Source organism: Juglans regia, chromosome 5 (assembly GCF_001411555.2).
Source record: "Juglans regia cultivar Chandler chromosome 5, Walnut 2.0, whole genome shotgun sequence".
NCBI classification, from domain to species: Eukaryota; Viridiplantae; Streptophyta; class Magnoliopsida; order Fagales; family Juglandaceae; genus Juglans; species Juglans regia.
The window spans coordinates 17,642,680-17,664,763 of record NC_049905.1 but is presented as its reverse complement, the minus strand read 5'-3'; the positions used below and the strand labels follow the sequence as shown (position 1 = coordinate 17,664,763).

Here is a 22,084-nt window from a genome sequence, read left to right as displayed (position 1 = left end):
CAGTAAGGAAATATTGTCATTGATAATTAATTATATAGTTAATATTTTTGTCTCAATAACTATATAACTATAATTATACTATCTATTATCATGTAGTTGATGCATCTGCATGTCGCGGTCATGGCTATACACGTGGCATCTCTCTTGAGAAAAGTAGAAGGCACGGAAAACTCAAGATCACCATTTTTGATAATTCCACTAGAGGAGTGGATGATAGTTCAGCAGCACTTTCCTCCTATATTGGCACAGTAGTTCAAGCTTATGCTCCATTTTATGTGCGCTCATGGTGAGATGTTCCGAATGAGGTTAAAGAGCACATTCGAAGTCATGTGCTGGTGAGTTTATTTTGAGAGTACATTTTTTTCACCTAGATTAGTATATCATATTTTTGACATGATTCACTTGTTAGGATAAATTCGACCTCGACTTTGGCCGTAGCGAGGATTTGAGAACCGTGAATGAGTTAATGGCTACACTATTCCGACATCACAAGGAACAATGTCATGACCACTTTAAGAAGTTTGAGACGTTGGAAGAGACTACGATGTCTCCTTTCCAGCAGATGAAGTTAGATGATTGGAAAGTGTTGTGATCTTTTTGCATCTCCAGATTATCAGGTATTTCACATTTATATCTTTTAATTATTTACATTGATATTCGTTATATATATTATATGTATATATATTACAACTAACATTCTTAATATATTTTGTAGCACTGAGTTCTACAAATGCACAAAATAGATCCACTCTTACTGTCCACTATCGTGTCGGTTTAAGGTTATTCCACCGTCTTGCTGAAAAAATGATAATTAAAAAATTATAGAATTCATTTATTTTTCTAATATTCTTTTATTTAAGTACTAACATTTTCTTTTTAAAATTGTATATGTCGCTTTTGTTAGAAACGTGATGATCTCGAAAATTTTTCTCTCATTCATATCTATGTTGTTGCTTACACTAATGAGTATAGTGAGTGGATGGATCCTGTCCATGCAGATAATTATGTAAGCAATGTTAATTTTATTAAATAAAATATAGTAACATGTGAATAATTTATTTTTTATTTCTATTTCTTTTAATACGTTACTTATTAATGATCATTACCTTTAAACTCATGAAGATGCAGTCGGCTTATAGGGAATCCTCCCCCAATGATATAGATATATTCACGCAAGTGCTCGAGCCGTAGTCTAGTATGGTAAGAGGTTTGGGATGATTTATTAAGCATAGATGTTCATTATCCTCAACCTCATCAACTTCACAAATTAATAATCTTACCAAAGATTTAGAAGCTGCACAGCATGAGAATGAGTATATGAGGTCGAGACAGCAAGAGTTAGAGTCTCTCTTAGAACGACAATCTCATTTAGAGACGCGTTTGCAGGACCAAGAGATATACCAGGAGGAAAGAATACGTAGTGAACTCCAAGAGCAAATGCAACAGGAGATGACGGTGCAAATGGAGCGTGTTATATCGTTGCAACAGAATCGCGGTGGGCGAGGGAAAATGAAGAAATAAATTATATCAGTATTTGTGGTTAGTTTTAATATCTAATTTTAATATTTTATAAGACATTGTTACTTGTTAATTGATGGAATGTAATATGATACAATTGGTATTTTTTAAATTTTATGAAATTAGTATTTATGATTTGTACATTCGAATGTAAATTAAAATTGTTCAAACGTTGGTTCACATTCAAACCAACGTTCGAACGTGAATACATAAAATTGGATAGTAACATTCGAAACGTAGGCCTCTACGTTCAAACGTACTCAAACTCAAATGAACAAACCATTCAAACGATTAAACGATTAACGTTCAAACAAATCTCCAAACGTACCACTTGCATTTGAACGCTCCTTCGTTTACATTCGAAATAACGTCCGAACGTTAAACCCGTTACGTTTGAACATTGGTCCGTTAACGTTCGAACGAAAATTTGAACAGTTATTATAATGAACGTTCGGACGCATAAACGTTCGAACGTAAATATGAAACGTTCAAACTATACTCAACAAACGTCAAATTCTCTCATTCAAACGCCAATCTGTCGGGTTTCTATTCGAACGATCAATTTGACGTTCGAACATTACTATTTGTGACAGTTCTCAACCGTCACAAAAAAAGATAACGTTCGAACGTTCAACCAAATGGAACACCTCCAACCGTCACTAAAAATATTTTTAGTGACGGTTCAACAATAAACAGTCACTAATTATTTTCTGTGATGAACATTATGTGACGGTCGTGATGACGGTTTTAAACTGTTACCAAATATGTTTAGTGACGTTTTGGTAATTTTTTGTGACGGTTTCCTTTGTTATAAAAGATAAATTATGTTGTAGTGTATACATATATGATTTTCTTAGAAAGTCCACTGGCCTCAGATGTGTGCATGGACCGGAAGACGTTAATTTGTCATTTGTTGTGGCTGTGTGCGGTAGGTAAAAGTAAGAGATATTGGAAGAACAGAAAAGAAAATTGCTAACCTGCACGCGTGCGTGCGAGGTAGGCTTGAATCTTGAATACCTTTTGATTAAATTCTACTAGTTGCAATATTGCTTTATCGGTTTTCTCGTTGAAAGTGATAATCATCACCCCCGGAATTTAGGCATGTGAGGGCTACTTTCACCAACCATGCATGCATGCATGTGAAAACCGAACCTGCAAAACCCATTCCCCCTTTTAGTTTGGTCCAACTGAAAATTCTATATATCTATTATTCTCCAGCTTTTCTGTGCAACTCATGAAACCCTTTATTTATATATATATATATATATATATATATATATATCGTTTTCTTCTTTTTTTTTATTAGCACAGTTCTCATGAATAGAGAAAAGAAAATTAAAAGAGATTAAACCGCCAATAAGTAGGAAGCTGGTCGTCGATCGAGCTGATCATGATACATGTATGTACAGGCCAGAATGCCATTCTTTTCGATCGAGATCTAACATGAATGATCAGATCGATGTTCTCACACGAATTTAATGTACATACAGTTATTAAACCAACTGTCTATGAATCAGATCGATGTTTTTTTAATATTTTCTTGGCGATTGATCGGATATATATCGATCTACGATATCCAGTACTTCAATGGTATAACTCTTTAACTACCAACAATAAACCAGACATGTCATGCTACCTTGTCTATAAAACGATATAAAAATGGAGAACATGGGGAGCAGATGCATGCCAACCTTATCCTTTAATTAGAAAATGCATGGGAAGAACGATGGGATGAATTTGCTCTCTTTTTTTTTTCTCTCGTGCTTCAAGATACAGCCTCCCACGGTGATGATCATAATCTGGGGAACACGTGAATCTCTCGAGAAAAGCAAGTACTCTGTACCTGAACTCATGCACAACCTCAAGTTGATTGATTAATCAATTATAACAATGACTCACAACAGGTGATCAATTAGAACTAGTACGTATCTCTCGATCTGCCCGTCTCGCATCATGCCCATGGGAGAAAGAAATGTAAACTGGCATGTTTTAAAAGAAGTGTCATTTCAGTCAAACGGGACAGCTGAGGCAGAATAAAAGGAGTATTGAGAAATGTAAACTGGCATGTTTACTGTACGAACGTGTATGTAGGGACGAATAGTTTCTTCCTATTAAATAACAGGTTAAATAAAATAAAATAAACGTTTGAACGAAAATTATATATAGTCAAATGACAATTTAGCACGTTAAGTAATAAAATTTAGCAAGATATTGACTTACCGTTCAAACAACATACAATAATGTTCAAACGTCAAGGTTAATCAATATTTGAATATATATATATTATATATAATCGAACGAAAATTTGGCAGGTTAAGTCAATAAATTTAGTAAGACATTGACTTACCATTCGAACAACATACAGCACGTTGAAACATCAAAGATAATCAATGTTCGAACATATATTATATATGATCGAATGGAAAATTAGCAGGTTAAGTCAATAAATTTAGTAAGACATTGACTTACCGTACGAAAAGATTACTATACCATTCAAACTAATAAGTTATCAATATTCGAACGTAAAATAAACTGTTTGAATGGAGATTAGAAACGTTTGAACTTGAAATATTACGTTCGAATGGTTACATAAATTTTACAATTATTTATGGCAACAAAATATCTTACTTAATTATGGATAAATATTTAATTTATATAAAAGTTAGCATATAAATAATATAAATAGTAGAAATCAATAATTAATTTAGAAAAAACAAAAAAGATTTAATTCATAATTAAATTAAATTTACAAAATACCAAATATTGTCCATACCAAAAATTTAAAAAAAAATGTAAATAAATGATAGAAACTACTAAGATCCCAACTCTCTACATATATCCTCGACTGTAGCTAGGTTTGTCTCTAGCTGTATCAATCGAGTACTAATCGTGAACTGAGTCGCAGACATGACATCAATCTTTGTATGTAAGTCAGAGAAGCTCGCATTAATATATGTACGTAAGTCAGAGATGCTAGCATTAATCTATGTATGTAAGTCAAACATGACAGTACGGATCTTCGTACGCACTTATCAATCACTACTGATGTCTGTTTGCTGATCTCCTCACGCACTATAGCAGCCATCTCCTGATGAGTAGTTATGCGTGATGCCTCAGCCTACGTGGATGTCTCACCAGCCAATACTCCATGATCTCTCAGGTGTCCATCTCTCTGAGTATCTACCGGGTTTGGAATAGGACCACGAAGACGAAGTCTCGAGTGTCCCGTGGCTCGTGACAGGGTGGAGTTGTTGATTGGCCCTATCGGCTCCCGAAATGCTTGGCAATATCTAGCAAGACCCCAGCATGTAGCAGAAATTAGGTGATCAGGATCCCGAATGATAATATTTCTTTCGTAATATACCGAGCCTCTGATGGAATCCTATTGAATATATAAGTCACTAGGTCGATAGGAACGCCACGAGCGACGCGTATCATGAACTTCGCCCAATCCATGTCAACCTGTCTTATGCTGCCGACGATCAATATTATTAACGATCATCAAGTTCATGATCTTGAAAAAAGTAGATAGATTTGCATGCTTGATGCTCTCATTCCCATCATACAGAGGAGCATCTTGACCAACAATCAAGCCCATCACCTCATGATCAATGGGGCATCGAGCTCATCTGTATAAGATGATCCCTCGTCCTCAGCCATCTCCCCATCACCCGAAGCTGGAGACTCTCTAAGCACCACATTCGGATATGCAGTGCGTAGTCTAGGAATACAAATAAAATCAACAAGTATGTCTGCTAGAAATATGACTGAAGCTCCTCGAATAGAGATCGTGTATGCCCCTCCGTCATCTAGGCTGGCACCTAGCTCTTTATAGAACTTTGGGATAATGTCAATATAAGGCATGAGGTCCCATGCTTTGTCCTTCTGATCGAGGATTGGTGTCCAACCACAATCATTGAAGATTGATTTCAAGGAATGAGCCTCTCAGATAAGAGTCAGAAAGTTAGAAATCTTCACCTGACGCTCTAATAAAATAGTAATCTCTTGAACTATTTCGATGGAAGGTTGCCCTGGTCTACCACGCTTACGTCTCCTATAAGATATATCAACATGAAATTTAAAAAATAAAATATATCTGCAACATTAGTTATAAAATATAATACATAAATATTCACAAAATTATATACTAATTAAAACAATGAGAAACAGTTTTCTATAATATCGCTCGATCGAATCCCTACCCTTTCAAATGTTAAAATTTTTACAAAATCATTCGAATGTGAATCAAATACATTTGAACACAGAAATTAAATTCGGTTCAAACACATGGTGAACTGATCAAACATTCAACATTTGAGTTCCTACCATTTAAACGAATACAACATCAATTGAACGGTCTCTAGATCGAACTCAGCCATAGTTGAGTCAACTCAGCAGCTATGGAAACGAAAATTCATTTCGTTTCTTTCACAAATAACAACTACATAATGATGGGTAAATAGCCTACGGTGGATTTCCAGCCACCTATGGTGGCTATCAACCAAAAAGTAATTTTTTCCTATTTTTTACAAATAATCTAACAAAACTTACTTAAAATAACCCAAAGGGAGGAGTTTTCGAAGATGGCGATGACCACAGCATTCGACTGTCTATAGAGTCCGTTCAATTTTGTTTGAATGGTTCTTATGGGGCAACCGTGGCATTGAAAGGTCTTCCCCATTACCTTATATGTACAAAACCGTTCAAACGGTTCTGACTTACCATTGGAACAATATTATTTACCGTTCGAACTGTGTTTATTTTAAATTAATAAATTAATTGATTTTTTATATTTAATATATTATATAGTATATATCTATTTTATATAATATATTTAATATATCAAATAGTGATTTCATATATAAATATTATAATATATAGTATTAGTATGTGCTAATTACAGTATAGTATATTATCATATAGTAAATTAGTATATACTATATGATATCATATTATGTTATCATATAATATATACCATAGTATATTATATGTATGTATAGTATATCACTATATGATATATAGTATATGCTTGTATATAATACTATACACTATATAACTTGTTATATATTATACAATAGTATATTATACTATATATTACTATATAGGGAATACCTTCAAACCGGTCAGTCTGTTCACCCCCACATTACAAGCCCCAATAATAACCCTCCACGTAAGGCATCCAATTTATCTATCCTGCACCCACCCAACTGAACATAAAAAGCTCAAAAAATCAAATATTCTTCTTCTTCGAAATTGACCAGAGCCATTTCCTTCATAGCAGACCCATTCGTCTTCTTTCCCTCAGTGATTTCCATTATTTTTTTTAGAGCATTGGAAGCATTTTGGTCAAACTTCATAGATGCCCTATTCATTAGTTTCTATATATCTGAGAAAATTGGAATAAAAGAGTTGACATCTCAAGCCTTCTAGAGCTATAGGTTATCTGAAGAAGTGAACCTGAAGCATCACAGGTTCGTTCCAACGAGTAAAACATGTTAAAAAGTCTCCAGTAACCGATTACAGCTATAGTGGGGAAGAAGTAAACCAATTCCTTTAATGGTACGGGTTAGTAAAATTACATGATGCCAATTACAGTAGCCCATAGACAAATTACACTCATTACACAACTTACCATCGAGGAGCGACTTGGTGGGATGACGGAGGAACAACTATAGTGGGGGGCGATGATGAAAGTGATGGCTCTGAGATTGGTAGCGGCGGCGGCGACAACTCTAGAGGAAAGTGATGGCTCACGGCGATGGAGGAGAAGTTCACTGCACGGGTCTTAGAGGTAAAGGTGCACGACGAGTGAAAAGTGAAATTAGAGGGAAAGTGAAAGGAAAGGAGTGTAATCAAATAGAAAATAGTGTATTCTACTTTTTATGAAATAATCTACGTGTCTTGCTGTGATTGGAGGTTGTTTATCCCCTAAAACCAGCATGTCTGTTCCGAAGAAGAACTATACTATATGCTATATATATGATACTATACTATATACTATACTATATTGTCATATATAAATACTATAATATATAGTATTAGTATATGCTAATTATAATATAGTATATTATATTATCACTATATAACTATAGTATATATCATCACTATATTTATATATCACAATATATATAACTATATAAAGTAATAAATTAAAACGTATAGTGTAGATAATATTAGACTATAATAAAATATTTAGTAAAATATGTTCGAACATTATGGTCTAGCATTCGAATGCTTAATTAGTGATTGAACGTTTTTAGCAATGAGGAATCACGTTCAAACGTTTTCTAAGGTTTTAGGCGCCTCTGAAATAGTGGCGGGAATGTCTCCCACCAATCCTGGAGCAGTGGAATAGCATTCGAATGGTACTTTATTACCGTTTGAATTCTGGCAAGAAAATTTGTCAGGCAGAAAAACTTGAGCGCTGAATTAATTTTCACATTGGAACATGTAATATTTACGTTCAAACGATTAACAACTTAAAAGGTATGTAGGTGACAAATTTTTTCACCTTAATAAGAGAAATTTTAAGTTGGACGACGGCATTTCATGCACTTGGTACTTATTACAATGACATTTGTCATCGTAACAACTTCAAAAATTCAACACAAATTTAAATACCCCACATGCAACACCCCTTATTCTCATTCACCCCCTATTCTCCTTCAACCCAGCACCGCACTCCTTCATTTTCTCCCCACTTTCCTTTATTCTTCTCCCTACACTCATTCATTCTTCTCCCATTTTGATTATAGAGAGACAAAGAGTGACATAGAGATAGAAATAGAGTGAGTTTGATTGAACTCGCATTGCAAAGAGGGTTGCACACTAATTTTTTAAAGATATGTTATTTGTTGAGTGATTTTTTAAACTGTTAACTAATCTTTTTCACCTCACATGAATTTTATGTTCACTAGTTTTATTGTGGGTTGAGTTGTTTGGAATTGCATTGAAGGTAAATTTCATATTTTATAGTTTATAGTTTACTCATTATAATTGATGTATTTGTGTGTTAGTCAATATTGTGTATGATTTGTGAGATTATATTTGAGGATTGTAGTTCTTGATATTGTTTATGGTTTGCTTATGGAATTTGGGTTGAATCCATTCAGATGTATATATGCTACCATTCGAACAGTACTATTTCATTCGAACATAAGTTTTATACGTTCGAACATTAACTTTCATTAAATACAAATTACACATATATAGCAAATATACTTTTTACAAAAATGTATTTACAAAAAAATCGATAGTATAACAAAAATGCTTATTAAAAAATAGTCAACATAAAAATTAATAGTTAACATAATAATAGTATAAAAAAGACTTAATTAATACTTAACATAAGATAAGAATAGTATAAAAAAATATTAAAAAATACTTAATACTTAACATAAGGATGGTATAAAAGAAAATATTAAAATGGAATATACTTAAAAAATATTAAAAAATACTTAATACTTAAAATAAGGAAGGTATAAAAAAGATTAAAATACTTAATACTTAAAATAAGGATAGTGAAAAGGAAAAAAAAAAAATTAATAATACTTAATATTTAAAAAAATATTCAAAGATGCTTAATACTTAATAACGTGTTAACTTATTCTAATAATAATCATATTTACAAGAAAATCATAGGAAATAGAATATTTAATAATGTATAGAATAGGTTAAAATTTTAATTAATTATTAAATTTAATATAAAGATCGGTAAATTTTTTAGCTGTTGTTTGATATATATTCTCGTATCCTGAATTGTTGTTGTGTACTACTCTCGTATCTTGTATGTTTTATCAAAATAAATCTTAGACTCGTTCGAGAGTTATCAATCCGGATGAACGATTGATTGATAACTCTTGAATTGTCCAGAATGAACAACTTGTAATTGTAAGATTATTCTCGTAAATTATCCAACTATATCTATTAATATCCAACATTATGATTTTGGTAGACTCATTCGTTCTTGTTCTCTGAATATGCAGTTTCGGTGATGGTACATCAACGTGTTACTCGTCAGTGTACACGACCAAACGAGCATATTTGAAAAATTGTAGAGAGATGTTGTCGAAATTTCGTTGGACGTGACAAATAATAGTTGATGGGTTAGCAATTGTGATCTTTCAATCCTGAATGGGATAGGACCAACTATCCGGTGAAATGAAGAAATTGTATAATATGTTAGATACATGCTTGCTTGTTGATACCCACATGACTATTTGTAATAGGGTATTAGGCATAGATAAGAGTTGGATGCGAGTTAGAGATCGCTTGGGTGAGGATTACAATGTATATGCTGAAATGTTAAGAAATTCTTAGAGTTTGCATCTTGTACATTTGATAGTGACGAGCGTATTAGATGTTTATGCTGACAATGCAAGAATTTGCGTTCTTATAAGATAGACTTTGTGAAAGAGCATATGTTTTTTAAAGGTATTGAACAGGGTTATACTGATTGGGTCTGACACGGCGAACCATATCCAACATCATTTGACCCTTCACATGATGAAGAAGACATTGATGAAAATATACCACAAGAGGTTGGTGATGAATACGATGAGGATATGAAACAAATGCTGGGTGACATTGGTGCGAGAATGTTTATGGATGAAGGTGATATGGAAACATCAAATTCAAATGATAAGGGTCATAATACTTTTGCATAGTAAATTATCATTTACAGTTAGACTACTTCATATAAAATCTATGTGCCGATTATTTATTAAGTCTGTCAATATGTTACTTGAGCTGTTTAAAGAGGCACTTCCATCAGGCAATATTTTACCTCGCAACTTCTATGAAGCAAAACAGTTAGAAATAGAACTCAGGTTTGATTACAACGTAATACATGCATGTAAGAATGACTGTGTATTATTTTGGCGAGAGAATGAGCAATTGAATGAGTATCCCCTTTGCCATGAATCAAAATGGACATCTGAGAAGCAGAATATACCGCAAAAGTTCGTACGCCACCTTCATTAATACCTAGATTGCAACGGTTATTTACGTCACATGCAACGGCTGTAGACATGACATAGCACTTATCATCCAGAGTCAGGAACGATGGTGTCTGGTCACATCTTGCTAACTCCCAAGTTTGGAAGGAATTTAATTTGGAACACGCATGGTTTGCTGAAAAACCTAGTAATGTGCGACTTGGGTTGGCAACATATAGATTTAATTCGTTTGGAAACATGAGTACAAGACATAGTACTTAGCCAAATGTACTTGTGCCTTATAATCTTCCACCGTGGAAGTGTATGAAATATCTATATTTCATTATGAGTTTTCTCATTCCAGGTTCGAGATCACCGAAAAATGATATCAACGTACACTTACCACCATTGATTGTAGAATTGAAAGATTTGTTGGAGAATGAGATCCAAACATTTGATTCATCAATAGACAAGTTGTTCAAGATGCATGCTGCCATGTTATGGATAAAAAATGATTTTTCGCTTATGAAAACTTGTCAAGTTGGAGTACTAAAGGGAAAATGGCATGTCCGACTTGTAACAAATATACCAAATTTGAATGACTTACGTATGAAAGGAAATTATTCCTTACGAGTCATCGTCCATTTTAGAATTATTGATGGCACTGTTGAATTAAAAAGTCATGATTGTCATGCATTTTTACAAAGTATCTTGCCTGTTGGTATCCGTGGGTACTTGACAAGAGATGTGCACGTGGCTTTGATTGAGTTGGGTGCATTTTTTATTGACTTATGTACTAGAACATTGAATGTAGAAGCTTTGGATCATATGGAACATGAAATTGCTATAACATTGTGTAAGATGAAGAGTATTTACCCACCGTCATTCTTCAACGTCATGGTTCACCTAGTTGTTCATTTGCCGCGTGAGGCTCAACTTGCAAGATCAGTCCAATATAGATGGATGTATTCCATTGAGCGATTCATTGGGAAGTTGAAACGCACAGTGGGTAACAAGGCCCGCCCAGAAGGATCAATTGTATGATGAGTGGCATATATCCTGTTCGAAATACTTCCACAGAGTTTACACGAGTTTGATCGACCAGAAAGAAACTTTGATGTTGAACAAGCAAGACAACAAAATGAGTTTTCTGTGTTTTCCCAATGACTACGTCCACTTGGTGCAGTGTGGTTATGATTTGTATAGAAGAGATTTTGAGAAAGCCCAGTGGTACATGCTAAACAATTATTCTGAGATAGAGAGACACTTCAAATAAGTTATCATTACTTGTTATTAAAAAAAAAATACATTCATTGTTTATTTTTGTATGTTTATGCTTTATTCAATGTGTAGTTTGTACAAATACATGCAAGTAATCCAAACAATATATCGGAAAAACTATATATGATATTATCCCTAAGGCGAACAGACAAGATGAAAAAGAAAATGATCCCTCAAGAAGCATACCAAGAGAGTCAACCTGTTTTTAACTTATTTGAGGATTTGAGACAGTATGAGATGATACGACAGTTGAGCAAAATGTTGAGTCATCTGAAATATCAACAGATGATGAGGGCAAATCTACAAATGAAACTGATACAGATGATTGACCGATTTTGTATTCATATTACACATTATGAAAAGTCTTTTAATGTAATGAATATATCAGTATTTCAAAATTATGTCACTGAAGAGAAAGGAAGTTTGCATCCCATCTCCACTTATTTCTAGCTCTCCATATGACTCACCACTAGATATTGACTCTATAGAATAAGGTAAAAATCTAATAGTAATTTTGTTTCAATTAAGGTCATTCATACATATAACATCGTTTTTAACAATCATTTACTTTGTTTCTACAACGACTTAAACATTTTATAGAGTTAGCAATACAATCTCGTCATGGTCGAGACACTACTAAAGGCGTGACATTAGAAAAATATTATAAAGTGAGTAAGATTAAGGTTAACATTTTCGATGAACATACCGTAGGTAGGGGTGTAACCGGTCCGGTCCGGTCCGGTTTTGGACAAAATCTAGGACCGAACCGGTATGTACCGGTTTTGTATTTTTCAAAACCGATTACGCCCCGATTACCCTCCTAAACCGGTACTTCCGGTTTTACCGGTTTCCGGTCCGGTCCGGTTTTCCGGTTTTTTTTAAATGTAAAAAACATATAATAAAGTGTTAATTCTTATTATAAAATATTATTAAAAATTTAATATATATATTATGCTTAAAGCATATGATCAATTAAATTTTTATCTTTAAGATTAAACTTTTATTTTATAAATTATAACAACATTATCTTATATATAATTATATTAATAACATATGATCAAATAAATTACAAATGTTCATATTTAAGATTAACATTTTATGTTATTATTTATAAATTATAATATAAAATTTTTTCATATATGATATATAATTATATATTATATATAAAAATTTAACATATAATTATATATTATATATATAAATATTTTGTATAATATATAAATTAATTTTTATATTTTTTTTTTCCAACCGGTCCGGTTCGGTCCGGTCCGGTCCCAAAATCTACGGAACCGGAACCGGACCGGTTCAAAACCGGACCAACCGGTCCGGTTCGGTCCGGTCCGGACCGGTTTTTCGGTTTCCCGGTTTAAATTTACACCCCTAACCGTAGGCGAACGACAATAACAACTTCGCTTGCATTGCATGTGAGTGCTCTTACACGAACTTATACACCATTGGCAAAGAGTTCATGACAGAAAGTGTCCAAAGATATGAAAGAGTTTATCAAGAAGCATTGTTTTTTAATGTTTAAATACTTGATTTATATTATTATTATTTAATATATATGCAAAATTTAGAATATTTTGGGTGATAATATCCTTATGTATATATTTTTTTAGAGATGACTTCGAAATAAATTTTGGTCGGAGAGAGAAACGTAAGACTATCGATGAGTTTATGTGCAATGCATTCTGCAAATATAAGGTGATATGTTATGAGCATTACAATAAGTTCGAGAACAAGGAAGGAAGATGCACATCAACATCCTTTTCAGGATGTCTGACCTTCCAATTGGAAAAAGATTGGTGACATGTTTGGGGATCCATTATATAAGTTTAATTAAATGAATTTTTTTACATGTCCTATTTATAACTTTTGCTTTCTAATATTTACAACTTCTACATAGGAGCGACTGTAAACAAAACCAATAGATCGAAGTTGAAAATTCATCATCATGCAGATTCAAGATCTTTCCATCGCCTCTCTAAAAAATTGGTAATGTTATTATTTATTTATTTTTATTTATTGTATATAATTTGTTATTTGGAGTTATTCTAATGACTTTATATCTCAACAAATGTATCTTGTTGCAAGAGTTTGATACTAATTATGATTTGATAAAATTATATATTGCATCACATACTGATCATAATGGAGAGTGGACTCATCTTGATGCTTGTAAAAATTATGTACGTATTATAATCTATTTTAATTAAACAGATTTGAATATTTGTGATGATATTAATTATTTCTCTTGTGTGTATGATAAAATGGCTGCCCTACGTGCTAAATCTGCATTAGATCAAAATTCCTCAGCAAGTGATGTTGAGATTTTTATACAAGTTCTCAGCCAACGTTCAGGATATTTGAGAGGTTTGGATCGTTGTGTAAAGTTTTCTGGCTCTTCCTCATCGTCCAGGTTTGCCTATAATACCTCTATAGCGTTAGACAAATCGAATTTCAAGATTGAAAAATTGACTGTAACCAGCATGAGTTAGAGGCTCAATTGGCGAAACAACCAGACATGGAGATGCGCATAAAACAGCAAAAACAATAACAAGAAGAGTTCAGGAGAGATGTGCAACTCTAAATGCAGATTCTATGATCTAATTCTATACGAAGAACGTTAGTACTACTACTATTTTATTTATTTAGTTCGCACTTATTAGACTAGTTTTATGGGTATTGAACAAATTATAATGTATTTTTTAAACTATTATGTATGTTTATTTGGTTTTTAATTATTGGATAAAATAAAATAGTTACCGTCCGAATGAGCAAAAATTTTTCAAATAAGATGAGTAAAACCATTTGAACATTGATATAGAACATTCGAATGTAATCAGAATTATACGCTTGAACAATACGTGAAGCCGTTCGAACGAATTAACAAACGTGAACCAAACGTTCGAAAGTCTACTAATATGAAATCGTTCGATCCTATCATGGTCCGTTCGAACGTCTCACTCAATCCGTTTAAACATATTTTACTATTTGACCATCAAATTGTTTGTTCGAATGTTTCCTCATGCCTATTTGGTTGAACGGATTGGTATCGATCGACCACTCACGAAGGACGCGTTCGAACATACAATATGTTCGAATGTAAATTTTGTATTGTTCGAATGTGATTCTACGACGAAATTCAAGCGTCCCAAAAAAAATATTCCGTTCGATTGTGATAGAACGGTTCTACTCAATTTCGTCCCAAAATACTTTTTGGGACATTGTTTTTGGAACAACCTTGGGACAATTTTTTTTCATCCCAAGAAGTATTTTTGGACGAAATTCCAATTTTTTGGGAAAGAAGGTTTTATGTTGAAGTGACAATTTGAGCCAAGTTCGAGCTCGACTTGACCCGAACTCAAGTTAGGAGTTTAATTTACCGAGTCGAGCTCGAACAAAGAATAAATAAAAATCTCGAGCTCGAATTCGATTGCAGCCATAATAAAGATGGTTTTCCTAAAAAATTAAAAAATTGTAAAGAGAGGAGAGCCTTCATTTTTTGCACGTTTATTTTTCTCATTCTTAAAATTAACGTACATAAATCTAATCTTATTTAAAGATTTTTCTGATGTGGTGCTTAATTAAATTTCTTGAAATTTAGTATTAATGGTGGGAGGTTAATTAAATCTTAACGATGGAGGGTTAATTAACTGTTTGTAGCTTTTCCACCCACGTTGACACAACGAGTAATGGGTTACCCTATACTACCACCCCAATTAATAAAAAGCAGTCATCTCAAATCATGATTTGCAGTATGGTAAGTTCATTTGCTGGACAAGAATCATAAAGAAGCATATACCGATCTGCTATACATCAATCATCTTGTACATCATGATTGTCAGGTACCATCTACGCAATGGCCAGGGCTGGTCAGGGAAATTAGAGACTAATATTATAGTTTATACCAGATATATGCATGATCTAACAATTCTAATGGTGGTGTGGTTAATCAAGCCCCCCTTTCACGAACAAGAACAGGCAGGCCACCTCTCATGGTGGCTGTAAGGCCGGGGACGAACCTCGGTGCCCGGTTTGGACCAGCAACCCGTATATCAAAGCGTTGAACTAGAGCAAGCACAACACTTCTCATCTCTACAAGTGCCATTTCCTTCCCCAAACAAACCCTAACTCCACCTTGAAAAACTGGAAATTTGAAAGGGTTCTCCGATTTGAAAACGCCGTTCCTTAACCACCTCTCTGGTTTGAATTCGAGACAGTCCGGACCCCATATCCGCTCCATACGACCCATTGCATAGGGATGGTACGTAACCCTGGTGCCTTTCCGTACAAAGGTACCGTCCGGTAATATATCATCCTCTTGGCAACACTTTGAGTCGAATTGAACTGGAGGATATAGCCTCATGCTCTCGTAGATTGCTGCGTTCAAGTAGTGCATTTGGCGCATTTGGTCGAAGCTCAACGCCGCCGCCTCAGTGCCCCCAATGAACCGTTCCACCTCATCCCGAATGGCAGCCTCAACACCCGGATGCTGCGACAACAAATAGAAGAAACTAGTCAAGGCGGAAGCGACTGTGTCACGGCCGGCCAAGACGAAGCTTATGACAATGTCGCGGAGATACTGGTCGTCGTCGACGGAAGCCATGAATCTTGATAGGAGATCTTTCTGGTCTGAAAAGCCCATTTGGCGCCGTTGATTTTTCATCTCGGCGGCTAGTGTATTCAACACTTTAATGGCTTCCTTTAGCTTCCTTTCTGAGCCCAAATTCAGCAGCCGTTTCATCTTCCAGACCAAGGGCGAGACCGCCATGGCTCGCTCCGCGGATAACTTGGACGCGAGGTCGAAGGCAACAGCAAAATTAGAAACGGGAAGCGATAGTTGGAGACAACCTGGGTCTAATCCGAAGGATAATCTGCAAATGTTGTCGAAGGAGAATCTGCGAAACACGTCTTGCAAGTCTAGAATTCCGTCTTCTTTGCCAGCCGCGGATGACAAGAGAGGAATTAGCCTGGACTGGATCTCAGAGCCAACAATTTCAAACCCATAGGACCGAACCGAGACACTGCCGAGTTCCAGGCTCGCCATTTTCCGCTGGAACCTCCACGAATCGCCATCAACGTTGAAAATTCCGCGACCCAGAAGATCACCAAGAATAACCGAAAACGGTTTCCCTTTCGGGTAGTTGTCGAACCTGGTCTTCAGCATGTGTTCGACATTTTCTGGGTTGGCAGTGATGGTGTTACCGAGTACATGAACATGGATAGTCCCAGTTGGTGACTTCTGAAGAAGATGCGTATACCAATCGCAAAGATTACCGAAATCCTTAACCCAACCGGCCGACAAAAAACACCTGCAAACCTCACAGTTACACCACGGCTTAATAAGCCGCAAGATGAAGATCAACAAAGACAAGAATGAGAACAGAATGGTGAAAGAGAAGAACAAAATGCAGAAAGTGGTTGACATGGATTGCAGAGGCAGAAAGCAGCTGACTTCAAAACCCATATTTTTTTCTTTAGTTTCTAAATTGGAATCGAACGAGAGAGAAAGGAATTGAGGATAGAATTTAGAGGGAGATGAGGAAGATATGCAAGGAATCAAGGATTGAGCTTTATATATAAGGAGGTAGATGACCGGTAAACTCTTGAGAAAAGTAAAACGGGGGTGGGGGTGGGGTAGAGACATAAGTTTCAGTGCAAGAACAATGAGTTGTGGAAATGGGTGCGAATGAGATGGAAATAGCTGTTCGATATTACACACATCAAGCGCATATGAAACACGTGCGCAAAATAACAATTGGGTATACACCCGAAAAGGATGTCGTGGCAGTTCCTGTTTGTTTGGGACAATTTGCACCCCTACTTTTTCCCACCACGTGCTCTTTTTTTCATTTCTTTTCTCCCTGTCCCTTCCGACTTGCCAACACTAACTCAGTCGTGAGTACGAATTTTACTATTCTAGTATCTGATACACAGTATTTGTCAAAATATAAAAGGGTGCGGCTACTATGCCGCTCCATTTTGACCGCTGGGCGGTATCTTTTTTTTTTTTTTTTTTCTTTTCATTTTTTTTTACATATTTAAATATATTTAAAAAATAAAAAAAATACACTAATACATTTAAAAACACTTCCTTAATCACTAAATAAAAAAAAAAATTTTGACCAACGGTCAAATTGAATGGACAAAATGGGGAGGCAAATTAGCCTTTTTCAATATATAATGAGTACAGCTAGCGTGCCGCTTGCAGCTTACTGCTGCAAGTGACCGCTAGTGTAAAATTAGTGTTATTTTTATTTAATTTTTTTATTTATATTTTTTTTAATATTTTTAAATATTTCAAAAAAATAAAAAAATACTTCAATATATTTAAAATTATTAAATAATTATTAAATAAAAATTTTTTTTTTTGACAAACGGTCAAACTTGACGAGAGAATTAGGCCGACGGACTAGTTTTATTCAATATATAATATAAGAGAAATGTTTTTCTTTATTATTAATATTATAAGAAAATTCTATTTATCATTTGTTATTATAATTCTATTTAAATATGATATAAATCAAAACTCTATTAACATTGTGTTTAGTTATTGAATTAAACTCAACTCATTTCAATTTATCTTAAAGGAATTTTTAATAAAATTCACCATTTTTTTAACTTTTTATAAAAAAATTAAATTTATCTCAACCTAAGTCATACATTTCAATCTAAAAAGTTAAACTCATCTCAATTTAAAAAAATTATACCATTTCAATGGAATTCATAAAATATTACTATTCACAACTTAACTTAACTTATCTTCACATCTGAATGCAGATTGAGGTTGCATTTGAGTAGTAAGATGATCTCAGATATTATGTCAATAGTAGTAAAAAAGTAATGAAATATTATTGAATAGTAATAAATAGTAATAAAAAGTAGGTAAAAAATAATAATAATATAATAAATAGTAGTGGAGTATTCCCAAACTAGGCCTAAGAGCACTAACATTGGTTTCTCTATAGGGTGGCTCTACAGCCCCGCTCCCAGTCTCACTGAGAGTCACCGTTAGTGTAAAATATTGTGTTTTTTATTTTATTTTACTTTTTTATACATGTATTTTTTTAACACTGAAAAATATTTTTTTAAAAAAAAAATTATAATATCATTAAAAAATACTTACTTAATCATTAAGTAAAAAAATATTAAAAATATATATAGCGGGACCGGGAGCGATGAGAGTAACTTTACTCTTCTCTATATGCATTTTCAAAATCACATCTTTTAAAGATTGATTTTGTATATAAAGAAAAACTCTCATATTGAATTATGCATCTTTGGACCAAATAATAATAAAAATTTTTTATTTTTTATTTTTTTCCTAAATCTTAAATTATTTATATATATATATATATATATTTTTTCCAATTAGCACTCACTGCAAATTCTATTATTTAACATGTGTTCAAAAATATCAATTCCATATATCCAAATATTACCAATTTCATATATTAAAATGAGTAATTTTATCAATAAATATTAACTTGTATTAAAAATACTTTGTATTATCAACTTAATACAAATTTCATGTTTTAAAAGCTGCTATTGAGATGGGTAGGATAGAGAAAAAATAGTAAAATAATATTTAGAGAGTGAATAGTATTTCTTTAAATTTAAAGAAAAACTATTCAAAGTTATGTAAAATTTTGAAGATGCATAATTTAATATAGACTAATTCAAAAAGATATTATATAAATATAAAGATGAATATGTAGAAGCATAAGTCATTAGGAATGCTTTTAAGGAATTTAAAATCAAACAAGAAAAGCTAAAGATAGCATATATAAATATATATATATATATATATTTATATTTGTTTATCCATGACGTCGGGATAGAAGACACGTAAGGCATTTATCAAGTCCACGTGGTACTCTTGTGCTGACTGTTAAGATTTCTTACATTATATTAAGAAGTTTATAAATAAAAATAAAAAAGGCTAGAATGTAAGCGACTAATGTTGCGAAAGAGAATATTCCTTGATATAATATAGTTGTTCTGATATATTAGGAAACGGTGTTTGGTGTGTTAGTTTTGGGTGCACATATAACGATTTAAATAAAAAAATATATATAAAAAAATCAATAATTTATTTATGTGAAAAAAGAAAATATAAGATTAAAAAAAGAAAAAAAATTAAGATTAAAAAAATCTAAACTTCAGTAAAGTATGAGCATTAGTTTGTATCTATATTAGATGATTTATTTATTCTCTATATAATAATAAAATATGATTAGTTTTTTATTTTAAAAAAATTGAAACAAAAAGAAAGGAAAATGAGTATACTGTCAGGAAAAAAAAAAAAAAAAGAACATGAAAAAGAGACGTCAGGGCATTTTGGTAAAACATAATCCTTCATTAAATTCTACAAGAAAGCTACACGTCAAATGGTCAAAGGTCTTAAGGACCTTTTGATAAAATAAGATCCTTCATTAAATTCTACAAGAGAATTACACGTCAAATAGTAAAAGGTTTAAGGACCTTTTGGTAAAATAATATTTAACAGACTTAACGAAAAAAAAAAAGAAAAGTTAACGAAAAAAAGGTAAAAATTACTATTCACAGTTAGATAGCTACTTATTATAATAGACAGAGTCTCATAATATTAATTAATTTTTAGAGAGCAATTAGGTGTGTAAAAGCATGCCCGAGTTTTAAAAGTAGTTGAAGAGTCGACATGTGAACAGTGCTATGTTAATTGGGATCACACTACAAATAAATAACTAAAAGTAAAATACAGTCTTAAAATGTGAAAATCTTGTATACTTCTTTTAAGAACAAGTAAAATCTACTATTAAAATAGAGCAATACTATATTAGTCACTTTTGCATACTCTTTACATGCTCCACTGATGTGGCAGAACTCAACATTTATTTTATAATATCAAAAAAGTGATGCAGTCAATCATATCAGTAGAGTGCATAAAGAGTATGCAAAAATGACTGTATATAAAATTTTTTATTAAAAATATGTTTTTTTTATGTGAGCTTCAAATGTGCCCATTTTTTTCAAAAAAAGAAAATATACAAAAATTGCAAAACTTAGAACCGTACAAATAATTTCCTGAAAGTTTTAGGCAACTGGCAGGTTTGGGGGGTGAGATGAGATACAAAATTCTCATCTCATCTCATCTCATCATTACACATTTTTCAAATCCTCATACAAAATATAATAAATAATTCAACTTTTTCAAATCTCAATTCAATTTTTTCAAATCCCAATACAATAATAATATTAAAACATAATATTTTAAGCACTAAACCAAAATACAAAATTCTCATCTCACCCCCCAAACCTGCCCAATCTCCCATATAGTTTTCATCATTCTGTCCTACAAACCAACAGCATTAATAATATTGGATTATCAATCAAATTAGGGCTTTGTCAATGAATATATGAGTCATTAATATCAATGAAGAAGTCAATGAGCTTAATTAATCAAGTAGTCAAGTAATTATAATGAACTTGAACGAGAATTTAAGCAAGTGAGTCACAGCTAGGAATCTTAAAACTGAGAAAGAGCTTAAAGATAAATTGGAGATGACAATATGTACAAGGTGCAAAATTAGCTAATAAAAATCACAAGTTCTATAGTCAACTTAACCTTCCTAGCTAGGAGCTTGAAATTTAATTAAAATTGAAAAGAAAAGAACATCATGGAAATGCTCGCACCAAAAGTTTCTTTTTGGCCCTCCTTAATTAAGTTACATGGAAATCTTGAATTTTGGTTTCATTTTTTTTTTTTAACTTTCGTGTTCTTAATATATTTCAGTTTTTTATTTTATCACAAGACCTATTAAAATTTATACTACAAGAAAAATGAGTATTTGTGACGAATTATTTACGATGAGAATAACTATTTGCAATGAAAACAAACACATTTTGACAAAAAATAAGCATTTTCGCAGGAAATAACTAACCACAAATAAGAAATTTTCTTGTAGTGTTAATTTGATAATCTTTATTTTTATTTATACTTTTAATTGAACGTGGAGATCATAAGTGTGAGGAGTATTTGTTTTTAATAATCTACCGTTCACATTTCAATCTTCCTTTAACAGTTCTTGGCTATAACAATATTCTGATCATCAATCAAAGCAATAAAATGTAGAATAAATGTGATGAATATTTAAATACTGCATTAACCCCTTAGGGAACCCGTTAGGACCCTTCATCAAAACATCCCACATTAAATTATCTAAAATTAAGAGAGAACTTTTAGTTTCATTAAATTGATCAAGAATTGCCATGCATGGTTTCTGAGAACTAATTTATTGAGTTTAAATTCTCCTTTTTCAAAATTATGTATTTTGAGACGCAGGGGGTGTTTGTTGGGGATCTCA

General features: G+C 32.8%; 1 protein-coding gene across 1 annotated transcript; it reads right to left on the bottom strand.

The window, feature by feature from the left end:
- Window positions 1-15,400: 15,400 nt before the first annotated feature.
- Window positions 15,401-17,298, bottom strand: LOC109011786 (cytochrome P450 94C1-like). Its single transcript, XM_018993111.2, has one exon. The coding sequence runs from the start codon at window positions 17,203-17,205 to the stop codon at window positions 15,691-15,693; it is 1,515 nt and encodes a 504-aa protein (XP_018848656.1). The 5' UTR covers window positions 17,206-17,298; the 3' UTR covers window positions 15,401-15,690.
- Between the last annotated feature and the right edge of the window lie 4,786 nt (window positions 17,299-22,084).

Bases quoted from the DNA above. Each gene is read 5' to 3' on its own strand.
- LOC109011786 (XM_018993111.2), bottom strand. From the start codon at position 17,205: ATGGGTTTTGAAGTCAGCTGCTTTCTGCCTCTGCAATCCATGTCAACC.